General features: G+C 44.8%; 1 protein-coding gene across 1 annotated transcript in view; it reads right to left on the bottom strand.

The window, feature by feature from the left end:
- Positions 1–18,005, bottom strand: part of LOC139381223 (protein kinase C epsilon type) — a 262,754-nt gene that overhangs the window by 1,593 nt on the left and 243,156 nt on the right. The window contains exons 12-14 of the mRNA XM_071124683.1: positions 6,829–6,967; positions 5,034–5,222; positions 1,108–1,254 (exon numbers count right to left, since the gene is read on the bottom strand). Coding sequence (XP_070980784.1) covers positions 1,108–1,254; positions 5,034–5,222; positions 6,829–6,967 — 475 coding nt within the window. The remainder of the gene's footprint in view (positions 1–1,107; positions 1,255–5,033; positions 5,223–6,828; positions 6,968–18,005) is intronic.

Below are 18,005 nucleotides of genomic sequence, written 5' to 3'. Positions count from 1 at the left end.
TGTCCCCTCTCTGTGTGAATGGAAACAGGACATACCCCTTCCCCTCACACTCCATTAGGTATTTCATAGTACCCCATGCCCAGCAGGTATCTAGCTATACAGTACATTTACATTTGTGTCATTCAGCTTACACTCTTATCCAGAGCGACTTACAGTTAGTGCATTCTTCAGATAGTTAGATGGGACAACCACATACACTACATGACCAAAAGTATGTGGACACCTGCTCGTCGAACATCTCATAACAAACTCATGGGCATTAATATGGAGTTGGTCCCCCCTTTACTGCTACAACAGCCTCCACTCTTCTGGGAAGGCTTTCGTGCTTCAGCACTCACCTGTCTTGTTCTGTGAGCTTGTGTGGCCTACCAATTCGCGGCTGAGCTGTTGTTGCTCCTTGACGTTTCCACTTCACAATAACAGCACTTACAGTTGACCAGAGCAGCTCTAGCAAGGCAGAAATTTGACAGACTGACTTGTTGGAAAGGTGACATACTTTGACGGTGCCACATTGAAAGAAACTGAGCTCTCCAGTAAGGCCATTCTACTGCCAATGTATGTCTATGGAGATTGCATGGCTGTGTTCTCAATTTTATAGACCTGTCAGCGACTGCTGTGAATGAAATAGCTGAATCCACTAATTTGAAGAGGTGTCCACATACTTGTGTTATATAGTGTATCTAAGTCATATTAAGTACATTTTCCCTCAATAAAGTAGCTATCAGCAAAGTCCTAACCACATAACTATACCAGAGCCCAGGAGTTGTTCCTGGTCATGTTATATGAAGGTTAAATAAAACTAGGTTCCAGAGTTCTCAACATACTATTAAGATTGAAGCTTTGGTGATATTTAGGATGCTGAAGGTTAGAGGTTAATAATGGTGAAGGTGGAACATTAGGGGCCCTAAAACCTACAGCATGATATGTTGCCTAAGACCTCAGACACACTCCGGGGTGAAGTCTACCCTAGGTGCAGATCTAGGATCGGTTTCCCCTGCCCCAATCCTAACCTTGACCATTCGTGTGGATAATGCTAAACTGAACCAAGATCAGCATCTACAGGCAACTTCACCCTACATTGTCTGGGCTATGTGTGGTGATACTCACAATGCGCGGTTTGAAGGGTGGTTTGACCCTCTTCTGCTCCAGCAAAACCCAGTCCATCTCCTTGAAGAAGGGATGCACCTTGATGGCCTCCTCCAAGCCCTGGGTGATCACACAGCCCAGACGCTTGTTTGGACTCTTCGTCATGAACTACATGACAGGAAAACAGGACGATGAATAAAGGAGGAAGAAAATTAAATTTACTAAACTTACTTGACTTTTTCCCCTTGGCCCCCTTGGGAGCATGAGGCCATGAAGTAAATACAATGAAGAGAGAAATGGAGGTGAAAGAGCAAGAGTGAGAGGTTGAGACAGTCAAGTGGTGCAGAGAGGTCTGCTCTGTGGTCATTGTTAAGATAATCCAGAGGTCAGATATGACCATTAGGACCACTGGGCTGGGTAATGTGACCAGTAGGACCGCTGGGCTGGGTAATGTGACCATTAGGACCACTGGATTGGGGAATGTGACCAGTAGGGCCATTGGGCTGGGTAATGTGACCATTAGGACCGCTGGGCTGAGTAATGTGACCATTAGGACCGCTGGGCTGGGTAATGTGAACATTAGGACCGCTGGGCTGGGTACTGTGACCATTAGGATCGCTTGGTAATGTGACCATTAGGACCACTGGGCTGGGTAATGTGACCATTAGGACCGCTGGGCTGAGTAATGTGACCATTACTGGGTAATGTGAACATTAGGACCGCTGGGCTGGGTAATGTGACCATTAGGACTGCTGGGCTGGGTAATGTGACCATTAGGACCGATGGGTAATGTGACCATTAGGACCGCTGGAATATGCCATGTGACCATCAGGACTGCTGGGCTGGTTAATGTGACCATTAGGATAGCTGGGTAATGTGACCAGTAGGATCGCTTGGTAATGTGACCATTAGGACCACTGGTCTGGGTAATGTGACCAGTAGGACCGCTGGGTTGAGTAATGTGACCATTAGGACCACTGGATTGGGGAATGTGACCAGTAGGACCGCTGGGTTGGGTAATGTGACCATTAGGATCGCTTGGTAATGTGACCATTAAAACCACTGGGCTGAGTAATGTGACCAGTAGGACCACTGGATTGGGGAATGTGACCAGTAGGATCGCTTGGTAATGTGACCATTAGGACCACTGGGCTAGGTAATGTGACCAGTAGGACCGCAGGGCTGGTTAATGTGACCAGTAGGACCACTGGGCTGGGTATTGTGACCAGTAGGACCGCAAGGTAATGGGACCGCTGGGTAATGTGACCAGTAGGATCGCTTGGTAATGTGACCATTAGGATAGCTGGGTAATGTAACCAGTAGGATCACTTGGTAACATGACCATTAGGACCACTGGGCTGGGTAATGTGACCAGTAGGACCGCTGGGTAATGTGACCATCAGGACTGCTGGGCTGGGTAATGTGACGATTAGGATAGCTGGGTAATGTGACCATTAGGACCGCTGGGTAATGTGACCATTAGGACCGCAGGGCTGGGTAATATGACCATTAGGACCGCTGGGTAATGTGACGATTAGGACCACTGGGCTGGGTAATGTGACCATTAGGACCACTGGGCTGGGTAATGTGACCAGTAGGACCACTGGGCTGGTTAATGTGACCAGAAGGACCACTGGGCTGGGTAATGTGACCATTAGGACCACTGGGCTGGGTAATGTGACCAGTAGGACCGCTGGGTTGGGTAATGTGACCATTAGGACCGCAGGGCTGGGTAATATGACCATTAGCACCGCTGGGTAATGTGACCATTAGGACCACTGGGCTGGTTAATGTGACCAGAAGGACCACTGGGCTGGGTAATGTGACCAGTAGATCCACTGGGCTGGGTATTGTGACCAGTAGGACCGCAAGGTAATGGGACCGCTGGGTAATGTGACCAGTAGGATCGCTTAGTAATGTGACCATTAGGATAGCTGGGTAATGTGAACATTAGGACCGCTGGAATATGCCATGTGACCATCAGGACTGCTTGGCTGGTTAATGTGACCATTAGGATAGCTGGGTAATGTGACCAGTAGGATCGCTTGGTAATGTGACCATTAGGACCACTGGTCTGGGTAATGTGACCAGTAGGACCGCTGGGTTGGGTAATGTGACCATTAGGACCACTGGATATGGGAATGTGACCAGTAGGACCGCTGGGTTGGGTAATGTGACCATTAGGATCGCTTGGTAATTTGACCATTAGGACCACTGGGCTGGGTAATGTGACCAGTAGGACCCCTGGATTGGGGAATGTGACCAGTAGGATCGCTTGGTAATGTGACCATTAGGACCGCTGGGTTGGGTAATGTGACCATTAGGACCGCAGGGCTGGTTAATGTGACCATTAGGACCACTGGGCTGGGTATTGTGACCAGTAGGACCGCAAGGTAATGGGACCGCTGAGTAATGTGACCAGTAGGATTGCTTGGTAATGTGACCATTAGGATAGCTGGGTAATGTAACCAGTAGGATCACTTGGTAACGTGACCATTAGGACCACTGGGCTGGGTAATGTGACCATTAGGACCACTGGGCTGGGTAATGTGACGATTAGGACCGCAGGGCTGGGTAATATGACCATTAGCACCGCTGGGTAATGTGACAATTAGGACCACTGGGCTGGGTAATGTGACCATTAGGACCACTGGGCTGGTTAATGTGACCAGAAGGACCACTGGGCTGGGTAATGTGACCAGTAGGACCACTGGGCTGGGTATTGTGACCAGTAGGACCGCAAGGTAATGGGACCGCTGGGTAATGTGACCAGTAGGATTGCTTGGTAATGTGACCATTAGGATAGCTGGGTAATGTAACCAGTAGGATCACTTGGTAACGTGACCATTAGGACCACTGGGCTGGGTAATGTGACCAGTAGGACCGCCGGGTAATGTGACGATTAGGACCACTGGGCTGGGTAATGTGACCATTAGGACCACTGGGCTGGGTAATGTGACCATTAGGACCACTGGGCTGGGTTATGTAACCAGTAGGACCGCTGGGTAATGTGACGATTAGGACCACTGGGCTGGGTAATGTGACCATTAGGACCACTGGGCTGGGTAATGTGACCAGTAGGACCACTGGGCTGGTTAATGTGACCAGAAGGACCAATGGGCTGGGTAATGTGACCATTAGGACCACTGGGCTAGGTAATGTGACCAGTAGGACCGCTGGGTTGGGTAATGTGATCATTAGGACCGCAGGGCTGGGTAATGTGACAATTAGGACCACTGGGCTGGGTAATGTGACCATTAGGACCACTGGGCTGGTTAATGTGACCAGAAGGACCACCGGGCTGGGTAATGTGACCAGTAGGACCACTGGGCTGGGTATTGTGACCAGTAGGACCGCAAGGTAATGGGACCGCTGGGTAATGTGACCAGTAGGATCGCTGGGTAATGTGACCATTAGGATAGCTGGGCTGGGTAATGTGACGATTAGCACCACTGGGCTGGGTAATGTGACCATTAGGACCACTGGGTAATGTAACCAGTAGGATCACTTGGTAACGTGACCATTAGGACCACTGGGCTGGGTAATATGACCAGTAGGACCGCTGGGTAATGTGACCATCAGGACTGCTGGGCTGGGTAATGTGACCAATTAGGACCACTGGGTAATGTGACCAGTAGGACCGCTGGGTAATGGGACCGCTGGGTAATGGATGACAAGGAGCAGGAGGACGAGGAGGAAAAGGAGGAGGAGGATGACAAGGAGTAGGAGGAGGAAGAGGAGGAGGAGGAGGAGGAAAAGGAAGAGGAGGAGGAGGAGGAAAGGGAGGTGTAGACATAAGGTGTCAGAACAGATGAAGCAGAGAAATGAGAGGAAGAGATATGAAGAAAATAAAAAGAGGTGGAGAAGGGGAAAAAGAGGAGAGTAAAGAGGGATAGTTAGAGATACAGGCAGATTAGAACAGGTAGGTCATTCTGTAGGTCACTGACCGCTTTGAGGATGGAGACTGCCTCCTTGCTTAGCCACACTGGGTAGAGGACATCATCGTGGAGAATGGACTCAAACAGGTCATCCTCATTGTCGGCCTCAAAGGGGGGCTGGCCAGCCATCATCTCGTACATAAGCACCCCCAGAGCCCACCAGTCCACAGAGGGGCCATATTCTAGCTCCTGTAGGATCTAAAACACATAGGGGGACAGGAAACAATGTAACACCATCTCATACACAAGCTTCTGTAGGATCTAAAGCACACAGGGGGACAGGAAACACTAACACCATCTACACTACGACAGGATCAATATGGTAGTAAAGGGGAACATAATATTAAATGGGATGATATAGTGAGAGAATGAGTGGAAGAAATGAGTACATGAGTTTAATTGATGGATTATGTGGGTGATAGTGAGTGAGTGAGTGGATTTTATTTTTAAGACAAATGTTGTATTTATTTTTAAATGTAAAACATGGGTGGATGAAAGAGTGAGGGAGAGGGCAGAGTAGAGGGTATAGAAAGAGTACAGTACATGATAATAATACAATACTGTCAGACTCAGATAAAAGGGTGGGTGGGTACTGTCAGACTGTCTCAGATGAATGGGTGGTTGAGTACTGTCAGACTGTCCCAGATGAATGGGTGGTTAGGTACTGTCATACTGTCACAGATAAAAGGGTGGGTGGGTACTGTCAGACTGTCCCAGATGAATGGGTGGTTGAGTACTGTCAGACTGTCCTAGATGAATGGGTGGTTAGGTACTGTCAGACTGTCCCAAATTAATGGGTGGTTGAGTAATGTCAGGCTGTCCCAGATGAATGGGTGGTTGAGTACTGTCAGACTGTCCCAGATGAATGGGTGGTTAGGTACTGTCAGACTGTCCCAAATTAATGGGTGGTTGAGTAATGTCAGACTGTCCCAGATGAATGGGTGGTTGAGTACTGTCAGACTGTCCCAGATGAATGGGTGGTTAGGTACTGTCAGACTGTCCCAGATTAATGGGTGGCTGAGTACTGTCAGACTGTCCCAGATTAATGGATGGATGAGTATTGTCAGACTGTCCCAGATGAATGGGTGGTTAGGTACTGTCAGACTGTCCCAGATTAATGGATGGATGAGTATTGTCAGACTGTCCCAGATTAATGGGTTGTTGAGTACTGTCAGGCTGTCCCAGATTAATGTGTAGTTGAGTACTGTAAAACTGTCCCAGATGAATGAGTGGTTGAGTACTGTAAAACTGTCCCAGATGAATGGGTGGTTGAGTACTGTCAGAATGTCCCAGTTTATTGGGTGTTTGAGTACTGTCAGACTGTCCCAGATTAATGGGTGTTTGAGTACTGTCAGACTGTCCCAGATTCATGTGTAGTTGAGTACTGTCCGACTGTCCCAGATTAATGGGTAGTTGAGTACTGTCAGAATTTCCCAGATTAATGGATGGTTGAGTACTCTCAGACTTTACCAGATTAATGGATGGTTGAGTTCTCTCAGACTTTACCAGATTAATGGGTGTTTGAGTACTGTCAGACTGTCCCAGATTAATGGGTGTTTGAGTACTGTCAGACTGTCCCAGATTCATGTGTAGTTGAGTACTGTCAGAATGTCCCAGATGAATGGGTAGTTGAGTACTGTCAGACTGTCCCAGATTAATGGATGGTTGAGTACTCTCAGACTTTACCAGATTAATGGGTGGTTGAGTAATGTAGGACTGTCCCAGATGAATGGGTGATTGAGTACTTTCCCAGATGAATGGGTGGTTGAGTACTGTCAGACTGCTCCGGATAAGTGTGGGTTACCTCCGGAGCGATGTAGTCTGGGGTCCCACAGAAGGTGGTGGTGGTGACTCCATTGAGGATCCCCTCCTTACACATGCCAAAGTCAGCCAGTTTACAGTGGCCTTGTGCATCCAGCAGAATGTTATCCAGTTTCAGATCTCTGGAGAGACAGAGACAAAGAGACAACATGAGGGCCTAGGGGTAAGAGGGGAGCAGTTACAGAGGTCAGAGGGAGAGGAGAGAGAGAAAGATCATGAGGAGAGACAGAAAGAGAGAGAAGATAGAGAGAGGAGGGAGAGAGAGACAGAGACAAAGAGACAACGTGAGGGCCTAGGGGTAGAGGGGAGTAGTTACAGAGGTCAGAGGGAGAGGAGAGAGAGAAAGATCATGAGGAGAGACAGAAAGAGAGAGAAGATACAGAGAGGAGGGAGAGAGACAGAAAGAGAGAGATGGAGAGAGACAGAAAGAGAGAGGAGATGGAGAGAGAAGGAGGGAGAGAGACAGAAAGAGAGAGGAGATACAGAGAGGAGGGAGAGAGAGAAAGAAAGCGGAGATATAGAGAGAAGGAGGGAGAGAGAGAGAGATCTACATAAAGAATGTGGTTGACATGACATTCTATACTAGAAGAGAGAAAGAGAGAGGAAGCACAGTATAATGATCCCACATTTCGTTCAGACCAATACAAGCATAGAAATGGACACATTTACAGTGATGTATATAAAGCATCTATCAACATGAATATAATATAGATCACAGGTAAGATAAGTAATCACTGTGACATCAATATATTGGGTAAAGAGTAAGAGAAAGTCTATTGAAAAGGACATGGAAACTCAGTGCTTTTACTCAGTGAACAGACACAATGTCAAATATAATCTCAGTGTGTCACGTTCTGGCCTTAGTTCCTTTATTATGTCTTTGTTTTAGTTTGGTCAGGGCGTGAGTTGGGGTGGGTAGTCTATGTTCTTTTTTCTATGTTGTGGTTTTGTGTTTGGCCTGGTATGGTATGGTTCTCAATCAGAGGCAGGTGTCGTTTGTTGTCTCTGATTGAGAATCATACTTAGGTAGCCTTTTCCCACCTGTGTTTTGTGGGTGATTATTTCCTGTTTAGTGTTTTTTCCATTCACCTTACGGGACTGTTTGTTTGTCATTTATTTTTTTGTTCAGTTTTCAGTTACTTTATTAAAAATATGAACACTTACCACGCTGCGCTTTGGTCCTCACCTTACTCCACCACTGTTTGATCGTTACACAGTGTTCTTACTCAGTGAACAGACACAATGCCAAATATTCTCTCAGTGTTCTTACTCAGTGAACAGACACAATGCCAAATATTCTCTCAGTGTTTTACTCAGTGAACAGACACAATGCCAAATATTCTCTCAGTGTTCTTACTCAGTGAACAGAAACAATGCCAAATATTCTCTCAGTGTTTTACTCAGTGAACAGACACAATGCCAAATATTCTCTCAGTGTTTTACTCAGTGAACAGACACAATGCCAAATATTCTCTCAGTGTTTTACTCAGTGAACAGACACAATGCCAAATATTCTCTCAGTGTTTTACTCAGTGAACAGACACAATGCCAAATATTCTCTCAGTGTTTTACTCAGTGAACAGACACAATGCCAAATATTCTCTCAGTGTTTTACTCAGTGAACAGATACAATGCCAAATATTCTCTCAGTGTTTTACTCAGTGAACAGACACAATGCCAAATATTCTCTCAGTGTTTTACTCAGTGAACAGACACAATGCCAAATATTCTCTCAGTGTTTTACTCAGTGAACAGACACAATGCCAAATATTCTCTCAGTGTTCTTACTCAGTGAACAGAAACAATGCCAAATATTCTCTCAGTGTTTTACTCAGTGAACAGACACAATGCCAAATATTCTCTCAGTGTTTTACTCAGTGAACAGACACAATGCCAAATATTCTCTCAGTGTTTTACTCAGTGAACAGACACAATGCCAAATATTCTCTCAGTGTTTTACTCAGTGAACAGAAACAATGGCATAGGACTTTCCCAGTATGGAGGCCAAGAGCACTGTGAGGAGCTATCGGAAATACGGAGGCTACTGTTGACATACACATACAGTATACACACACACACACACACACACACACACACACACACACACACACACACACACACACACACACACACACACACACACACAGATAGATAGATAGATAGATAGATAGATAGATAGATAGATAGATAGATAGGGGTGATAGGGGGTGCAAAGTTGAAGAGCTGTTCCACAGACACACAGTCGTGTGTCTCTTCATCGCTTCTCGCCTTTATCACGGGGAGCAAGCGAGGGATGGAGGGTGCTGTTGGACATGGTGGGAGGGGAGGAACAGAAGGGAAGATAAGAGGTCTCTGATGAAAGATGCCAGGGAGAAGCATGAAACCAGTCGGGTCAGGGTTTGATGGTTGATTGCTGAAAATATGTCAACATCTTTTCAGATGCCATTCAGCCCAAGGTGTTTTCACGAAAACAGCCTCCCGAAATGGGAGGGTGTGTGTGTGTGTGTGGGGGGGGGGGGGGGGGGGGGGGGGGGTATTTGTGTGTGCACGCCTGTGCGTGCAAATTTGGCTGTTATACAACTGTTCTGTTTTAGAGGCCTACAGAAGGCATATCCACAATATCCAATGTCCCATGGGAGTGACATGTGGTAGGTTGAGTTGGGTTCCGTCATTCCCATAAAAAGTTGATTTTGTACAGGTAATATCGCTATAGACTTTCCTGCCAAGGTGCTATGTATGAACATGGCATCTCAACTATGGCCTGATGTTATAACATCTGGTATCTACTGCACATTGCAATAATTTCAAAAAGTGTTTGGTACTAAGCATGCTAGAATACTTGGATGAACTCCCTCCATAGGGGTGAACAGGTGGATAATCCTCTCTCTCTTTCTCTCCCTCTCTCTCTCTCTATTCCTCTCTTTCTCTCTCCTTACTAGATGAGACTAAAGTATGTTGTAAAATCCTTTAAAAAAACGATGTTTCTGCAAGATACTGTACTGTACTCTGCACCCACTGATTCCTAATGTCTAGTGGACATGGTGTTCAATTGACATTTTAGTACAAAGGCATGTATAGCTTTAAGGTCAAGCTAACCATTAAAACTATTTCAATGTATTTTAGTTGGGGTTCATTTATCTGCGGCAAGAAAGATGTATACAACCCAATAACCCAGGAAGTTTAAAATGAGCATTTTGATGTAGTCTGCACAATTGATGATGACGATGATCAATGATTTGATTGCACAGCACTGTGCATCAGTGGCCTCTCCATGTGTAGCAGCAGGTGCTCAAGAGCGCTAATGGAATGATATTTTAAGAAGTTTATTGAGTATACCCTGTGACGGTTATACTTCGATAACCTAGGTGTTGCGGCTTTAACTGGATTTGTTGTTGTCATTGTTGAATAATGTAATAGATAATATGCCATGTTGCAGACTCTTTTATCTAAAGCGACTTACAGTAGTTTGTTTATACATTTTCAGATGGGTGGCCTTAGTGGTAATCAAACCCACAATCCTGATGTTGCAAGTGCCATGCTCTACCAACTGAGTGGAACTGGCTTAATGTTTTGCACGTAGAAGCAGTCATGCTACCATGTTGATAGTTGTATCAACGTTCTGGCTCTTGGATCTCTCTTTAATTCCTTGCACAACCCATTTTTCCCTAGAGGGAAGGCCTTTGGGACAGAGTATGGTAGTAGGCGCCAGGTTTCTGTCAAGAACTGCAATGCTGCTGGGCTTTTCCCACTCAACAGTTTCCTGTGTATCAAGAATGGTCCACCACCCAAAGGACATCCACCCAACTTGACACAACCGTGGGAAACATTGGGGTCAACATGGGCCAGCATACATGTGGAATGCTTTCGACACCTTGTAAAGTCCATGCCCTGATTAATTGAGACTGTTCTGAGGGCAAAAAAATAACTCAATATTAGGAAGGTGTTCTTTACATTTTGTACACTCAGTGTATAATTTAAGGTTCAAAAACATTTGGGATGGTAAAATGTTTTTAATGTAAACTTAAATGACTAAAATCCGATATTATTAAGTATCGAGAAAATAAAATAATGGAGCAAAGTTATTCTTTGGCTAACTTTCCACCGCTGCTTACATAAATGAGGGGTGAAACACTGTAATGATGAATTAAAACATGCATGAGACAAATTAAGTAGAATACAAGCTGACATTAAAACTACAACAAGAAACTTGGGTTCAAGAACGCTTCAAACAAACAAACTCCAACTGAGATTATTGCTTGCAAAACAGATCAAAACTGATATTAAAAACCAGAATTTTATCATAGTAGTGTACCACAGGTGGCTGGTGGAACCTTAATTGTGTTTGGCACCCATCCATTCACTTAATTCCAGCAATTATTGTGTGCTGTCCTCCCTTCAACAGCCTCCTGTGTATATGATAAATAAACATGAGTTACTATCACCACTGTCAGGACCTTTCCTCAGGATGTTGGCAACATTGAAAATATGTTATATCGCCCAATTATTCTTTGATGATACATTTGCCTCTTTTTCTCAGCTGCAGGAAAAGTTCAATCTCCCCAATCCCACTTTTTCCGCTATCTCCAGACTAGAAACTTTGTCAGAGCTAACACACCTGGATTTCCCCCATAGGCCTGCGAATACAGCTATAGAGAGCATCTTGGAGTTGAACAAGCTTCCTAGGGGCGCAATTTCAGATGTATATGCAATCATTCATGACTTACAGAACCCTTCTTTGGTGCCTTTAAAGACTCGATGGGAAAAGGATTTGGGGGAGGAACTTGGGGAAGACGCCTGGGAATCTGTGCTGCACAGGGTGCATTCGTCCTCTTTTAGCACTAGACACAGCCTCATTCAATTCAAGGTGGTTCACAGTATCCACTGGTCGGGGGCCAAACTTGGAAGAATATTCTCTGATTTTGATCCTACCTGTGTCAGATGTAAAATGGAACCAGCCACACTGTTGCATATGCTTTAGGGCTGTCATAAACTGTCAGGTTTCTGGGAATTAATATTTAAATGTTTCTCTGATATATATGACACGGTTATAGATCCGTCTCCCCTATCAAGAATCCAGTCGGACACTGTTGCTTATACAACTCTTTTAGCTAGACGGCTAATACTACAGAACTGGAAGATGGCAGCTCCCCCATCTTATAAATATTGGGTGAGAGATGTGTTGTGCTCTCTGAAACTAGAAAATGTTTAATTATATTCACATGGGAACCCCAAACTGTTTAATGAGGCTTGGGCTTCATTCCTGTCTTACTTTAAACAGTCCATCCTCTGATGGCATTCCAATTAAAACTAAAATAAGTCTGTATTTGACCCCCCTGTGACTTAAGAGTTGGAGAAGCTTCTCTCTGTGTTTTTGCTGGGGGGGCATTAAGGTCCATGTGCTTATTGATTGTGACCCGCGGATGCCTTGTTCATCTTGCCCGGGCAGAGACTGAAGTGTGAGCTTGTTTTTCCCAGTTATTTTGACATTTTGTTCACGCCTACATGAATAATCATTCTATTTTGTTATTTTAAAGCATTGTAAACTTTATTTTTGGTCGAGTGGATGGTCGGTCTGTGGCCATGACTGTCTGTGAGTGGTTGCATTTCTCCACCCTTATCCCTTGACTGTTTACAGGAACAATGGTGAGGTGTTTGCTCTGTCCCTGTACTATAGATTTCCCTTTATCCTCTGTAGCCTTCTGCCTGGTGTGTTTAACTTGTCTAAAGTATGGTATCTTTAAAGCTATTTTTTTAGTTGTATTTTTTTCTTTTTTTTTTCTAGTTGAGTATATTATTTATATTGCTTTGTGTTGTCTTGTCTGTGTGTGTGTGTGTAAAACTGAATAAACAGAGTTAAAAAAATGTATATATTTGTTATATCACACACACGCTCGCATACATCGAAAAAAGGTTGTATCATCCACACACGCGCACACACGCTCACACACACATACAGCAATCAGGCTCAATTGAGAGCATTTCCTGTGTTTCGAGTTAATCTTGTGGAGTGATTTTTCCATTACGTACTCAGTAACCCTAAGTACTCTGACAGCTAACATCCCTCCCTCTGCTTCAAATGAGCTCCCCATTTAAAAGACACAAACACACATGCACACACACAGACACACACACGCACACGCACACGCACACACACACACACACTATAATGATCTATTAGGAACCATGTACCAGCCCATGATCAATAGTGAATAAGTCAATTTTCAAGAAGTTCTAAAATGGCGCCGGAGGGAATGGCAGCCATTTTACAGGCTTTTTTACCACTGGAATTTTGTGTATTTTTTAGAAAATAGCTTATAAGCGTCAGAAAAGCTATCACTAACCTTGATTTGGGCGATCACTTCTTCTTCAATGAGCCGAAGGCGAAAGACAAATTGATTATCCCGGACCAGGCCCTAATGCCCAACACTTGAAGAAGACCCTGATGAGCCATGGTGTCTCTCAGTTCTATTGACGAATGTACAATCGCTGGAGTCTAACTGGACAAGCTCCATTCGAGACTATCCTACAGTATCAACAGGACATTAAAAACTGTAATACACTATGCTTCTCAGAGTCATGGCTGAGTCCGGTAAGCTGTCTATTTACTACCACAAACCAATGTTGGCACTTAGACAGCACTCAATGCGCTGTGTAGGGCCATAAGCACATAATAAAATACTCATCAAGAGGTGGTGCTCCTACTGGCCAGTGATTTTAATGCAGCAAAACTGAAATCTGTTTTTACCTCATTTCCACAAGCATGTCACCAGTGCAAATAGAGGGATAACAACTCTAGATCACCTCTACTCCACACACAGATGCATACAAAGCTCTCTCCCGCCCTCCATTTGGCAAATCTGACCATAACTCTATCTTCCTGATTCCTGCTTACAAAAACTCAAAAAGGAAGTATAAATGACCCGCTCAATTTGGAATCAGTCCGATGAAGTGGACGTTAAGCCACAGGACTGTTCCGGGATTCATTCAATGGCATTGAGGAGTTTACCATATGGTGTCCAGGGCACAGCTGGGGGCTGAGGTGGGTCTATAACAAGCGGCAACAGTGAGGGACTTGTTTCTGGAAAGGTGGATTTTTAAAAGTAGAAGCTCAAACCGTTTGGGCACAGACCTGGATAGTATGAAAGAACTCTGAAGGCTATCTCTGCATTAGATTGCAACTTCGCCCCCTTTGGCAGTTCTATCTTGGCGGAAAATGTTGTAGTTGGGGATGGAAATGTCAGAATTTTTGGTGGCCTTCCTAAGCCAGGATTCAGACTCGGCTAGGACATCTGAGTTGGCGGAGTGTGCTAAAGCAGTGAATGAAACAATCTTAGGGTGTAGGCTTCTGATGTTAACATGCATGAAACCACAGCTTTTACGGTTACAGAAGTCAACAAATGAGAGCGCCTGGGGAATAGGTGTAATGCTGGGGGCTGCAGGGCTTGGATTAACCTCTACATCACCAGAGGAACAGAGGAGGAGTAGGATAAGGATACAGCTAAAGGCTATAAGAATTGGTCGTCTAATGCGTTGGGAACAGAAAATAAAAGGAGCAGATTTCTAGGCGTGGTAGAATATACTGAGGTATGACACCAAACACCCAGAAAAGGCTACTCTCCTCGATGTTATCCTCACAAATAATCCTGATAGGTATCAGTCTGGTGTTTTCTGTAATGACCTTAGTGATCACTGTTTTACAGCCTGTTTTTGTCATAGATACTTGCTATATAGCTTTAATGAGTAAACCTTCATTCATGAACTGGCCTCTATAAAATGGTATAGAATCAGCTCTGTCGAAGACGCTTGGACCTAATTTTTTGATATTTTCAATGGTATTATTAACAAACATGCTCCCATAAAGAAAATGAGAATTAAAAACAGGTTCAGCCCCTGGTTCAACCGTGATCATGCAGAGTTACGCCACCTCAAGAATTGCATTTGGCGAAAGGCTTGGCACACACATACTCAGGCTGACTGGCTATCATTCAGGCGAATGAGAAATAAGTACACTCAGGCTATCCGGAAGGCCAAAATGAGTTACGCTAAGGAGCAGTTCTTTCTCTGTGGGTCTAACACCAAGACGTTCTGGAAAACAGTTAAAGACCTGGAGAATAAAACCTCCTCCTCACAGCTGCCCATGTCCCTTAATGTTGATGATGTGGTTGTCACTGACAAGAAGCACATGGCTGAGCTCTTTAATCACCCCTTCATTAAGTCAAGATTCTTATTTGACTCAGCCATGCCTCCTTGCCCATCCAACATTTCCTCATCTCCCACACATTCTAATGCAACTATCCCCGATGCTTCTCCCTATTTTTCCCCTGCCCCACTACAAATTTCTCCCTGCAGGCAGTCACTGAGTCCAAAGTGCTAAAGGAGCTCCTTAAACTGACCCCAAAAAACATCTTGGTCAGATGTTGTAGACCCTTTCTTCTTTAAGGTTGCTGACCCTATCATTGCCAAGCCTATCTCCCACATTTTTAACATGTCTCTCCGTTCTGGGGAGGTTCCCATTGCTTGGAAGGCAGCCACGGTTCGTCCTTTATTTAAAGGGGGAGATCATGCTGATCCTAGCTGTTATAGGTCTATTTCTATTTTGCCCTGTTTATCAAAAGTGTTTGAAAAACTTGTCAATAATCAACTGACTGGCTTTCTTGATGTCTATAGTATTCTCTCGGGTATGCAATCTGGTTACCGCTCAGGTTATGGATGTGTCACTGCAACCTTAAAGGTTCTCAATGATGTCACCATTTCCCTTGATTCTAAGTAATGTGTAGTTATTTTTATTGACTTGGCCAAAGCTTTTGATACGGTAGACCATTCCATTCTTGTGGGCCGGATAAGGAGAATTGGTGTCTCTGACGGGTCTTAGTGTAAGGGAGTGCGTAACTGGCGGCAGGGAAGTCAGGCGCAGGAGAGCAAAACTGGGTAATCAACGGAGCAGTTTTATTCATAAAACCACTGGAAACCAGAACAACAAACAAATGGGTCCAAAACCCGTCGCGCACCAGAGAAAACGTGCACATGCACTTACAATAAACAATTCTGCACAAAGACATGGGAGGAACAGAGGGTAAATAAACAACATGTAATGAGGGAATTGAGACCAGGTGTATGGGAAGACAAGACAAAACAAAATGAAAATGAAAAGTGGATCGATGATGGCTAGAAGACCGGCAACGCCGAGTGCCGCCCGAACAAGGAGAGGAACCGACTTCGGCAAAGTCGTGACACTTTGGGCTGGTTGGCTAACTACCTCTGTATAAAATCAGAAAATCTGCTGTCTCAGCCACTGCCTGTCACCAAGGAAGTACCCCAAGGCTTGATCCTAGGCCCAACACTCTTAATTTACATCAACAACATAGCTCAGGCAGTAGGAAGCTCTCTCATCCATTTATATGCAGATGATGCAGTCTTATGCTCAGCTAGTCCCTCCCCGAATGTTGTGTTAAATCATTTAAAACAAAGCTTTCTTAGTGTCCAACAAGTTTCTCTAACCTCAGCACATATCAAAGCTGCAGGCTAAAGTTACATCTAGACTTGGTTACCTCTATCGCTCCTCTTTCACTCCAGCTGCCAAACTAACCCTGATTCAGATGATCATCCTACCCATGCTAGATTACGGAGACATAATTTATAGATCGGTATGTAAGGGTGCTCTCGAGCGGCTAGATGTTATTTTCCATTCGGACATCAGATTAGCCACTAATGCTCCTTATAGGACACATCACTGCACTGTATACTCCTCTGTAAACTGGTAATCTCAGTTTACCTGTCGCAAGTCACACTGGTTGATGCTTATTTATAAAACCCTCTTAGGCCTCACTCCCCCCTATCTGAAATGTCAACTGCAGCCCTCATCCTCCACATACAACACCCGTTCTGCCATTCACATTCTGTTAAAGGTCCCCAAAGCACACGTCCCTGGGTCGCTCCTCTTTTCAGTTTACTGTAGCTAGCGACTGGAACGAGCTGCAACAAACACTCAAGCTGGACAGTTTTATCTCTATCTCTTCATTTAAAGACTCAATCATGGACACTCTTACTGACAGTTGTGGCTGCTTCGCATGATGTATTGTTGTCTCTACCTTCTTGCCCTTTGTGCCGTTATCTTTGCACAATAATGTTTGTACCATGTTTTGTGCTGCTACCATGTTGTGCTGCTACCATGTTGTGTTGCTACCATGTTGTTGTCATGTGGTGTTGCTACCATGCTGTGTTGTCATGTGTTGCTGCCATGCTATGTTGTTGTCTTAGGTCTCTTAGGTCTTTATGTAGTGTTGTGGTGTCTCTCTTGTCATGATGTGTGTTTGACCTATATATATTTTCTTTATCACAGCTCCTGTCCCCGCAGGAGGCCTTTTTGTCACGTTCTGACCTTAGTTCCTTTATTATGTCTTTGTTTTAGTTTGGTCAGGGCGTGAGTTGGGGTGGGTTGTCTATGTTCGTTTTTCTATGTTGTGTTTTGCGTTTGGCCTGGTATGGTTCTCATTCAGAGGCAGGTGTCGTTAGTTGCCTCTGATTGAGAATCATACTTCTCCTCTCCTCTCCTCTCCTCTCCTCTCCTCACTCCTCTCCTCTCATCTCCCTATCTACATTGACATACATGCCTCTACCAGTTAACTGCAAGCCAGTCCAGACTTGTCCCACAACACTAACAGATCAAACTGCTACTGTCTCTAACAAAACCTAGCCACTGTTTTATTTTCTCTCTCAGAGGTGTGTGTATGTGTGTGTGTGTGTGTGTGTGTGTGGGGGTGGGGGGGGGTGGGGGGGGGGGGGGGGGGTCATGTACCGACTGCACAGGGTGTTCCCGAAAGAGTTGTCTGTATTCTTGGTTGGTGTGTTGAACAGGTCACAGAGAGGCAAGGCTGAGTCAACTCAGGTGAAGTATGTGACACTACGTTAAACACGTTAGACCTCACATGCAAACATGCGTGCATCACATCCTGGTTCTCACTGATTTCATTGATTTGCCCAGTCCAAACAAGCGAAATACACTGACATAATACCTTACCTTGCCTTACCTGGAAATCAGAAAGCTATTTCAACATCGTCAAGGGCTCACAAGAACTACTCTATGGAAGTAACAGACTAAGGGCCAACTTCCAGAGCTCTACAGCGAAATGAACAACTACATTACTGCCATTTACTTTGTGC

The sequence above is a fragment of the Oncorhynchus clarkii genome, chromosome 23 (assembly GCF_045791955.1).
Source record: "Oncorhynchus clarkii lewisi isolate Uvic-CL-2024 chromosome 23, UVic_Ocla_1.0, whole genome shotgun sequence".
NCBI classification, from domain to species: domain Eukaryota; kingdom Metazoa; phylum Chordata; class Actinopteri; order Salmoniformes; family Salmonidae; genus Oncorhynchus; species Oncorhynchus clarkii.
Note: the sequence above shows the minus strand (reverse complement) of the source record. Positions and strands in the feature narration are given on the sequence as shown.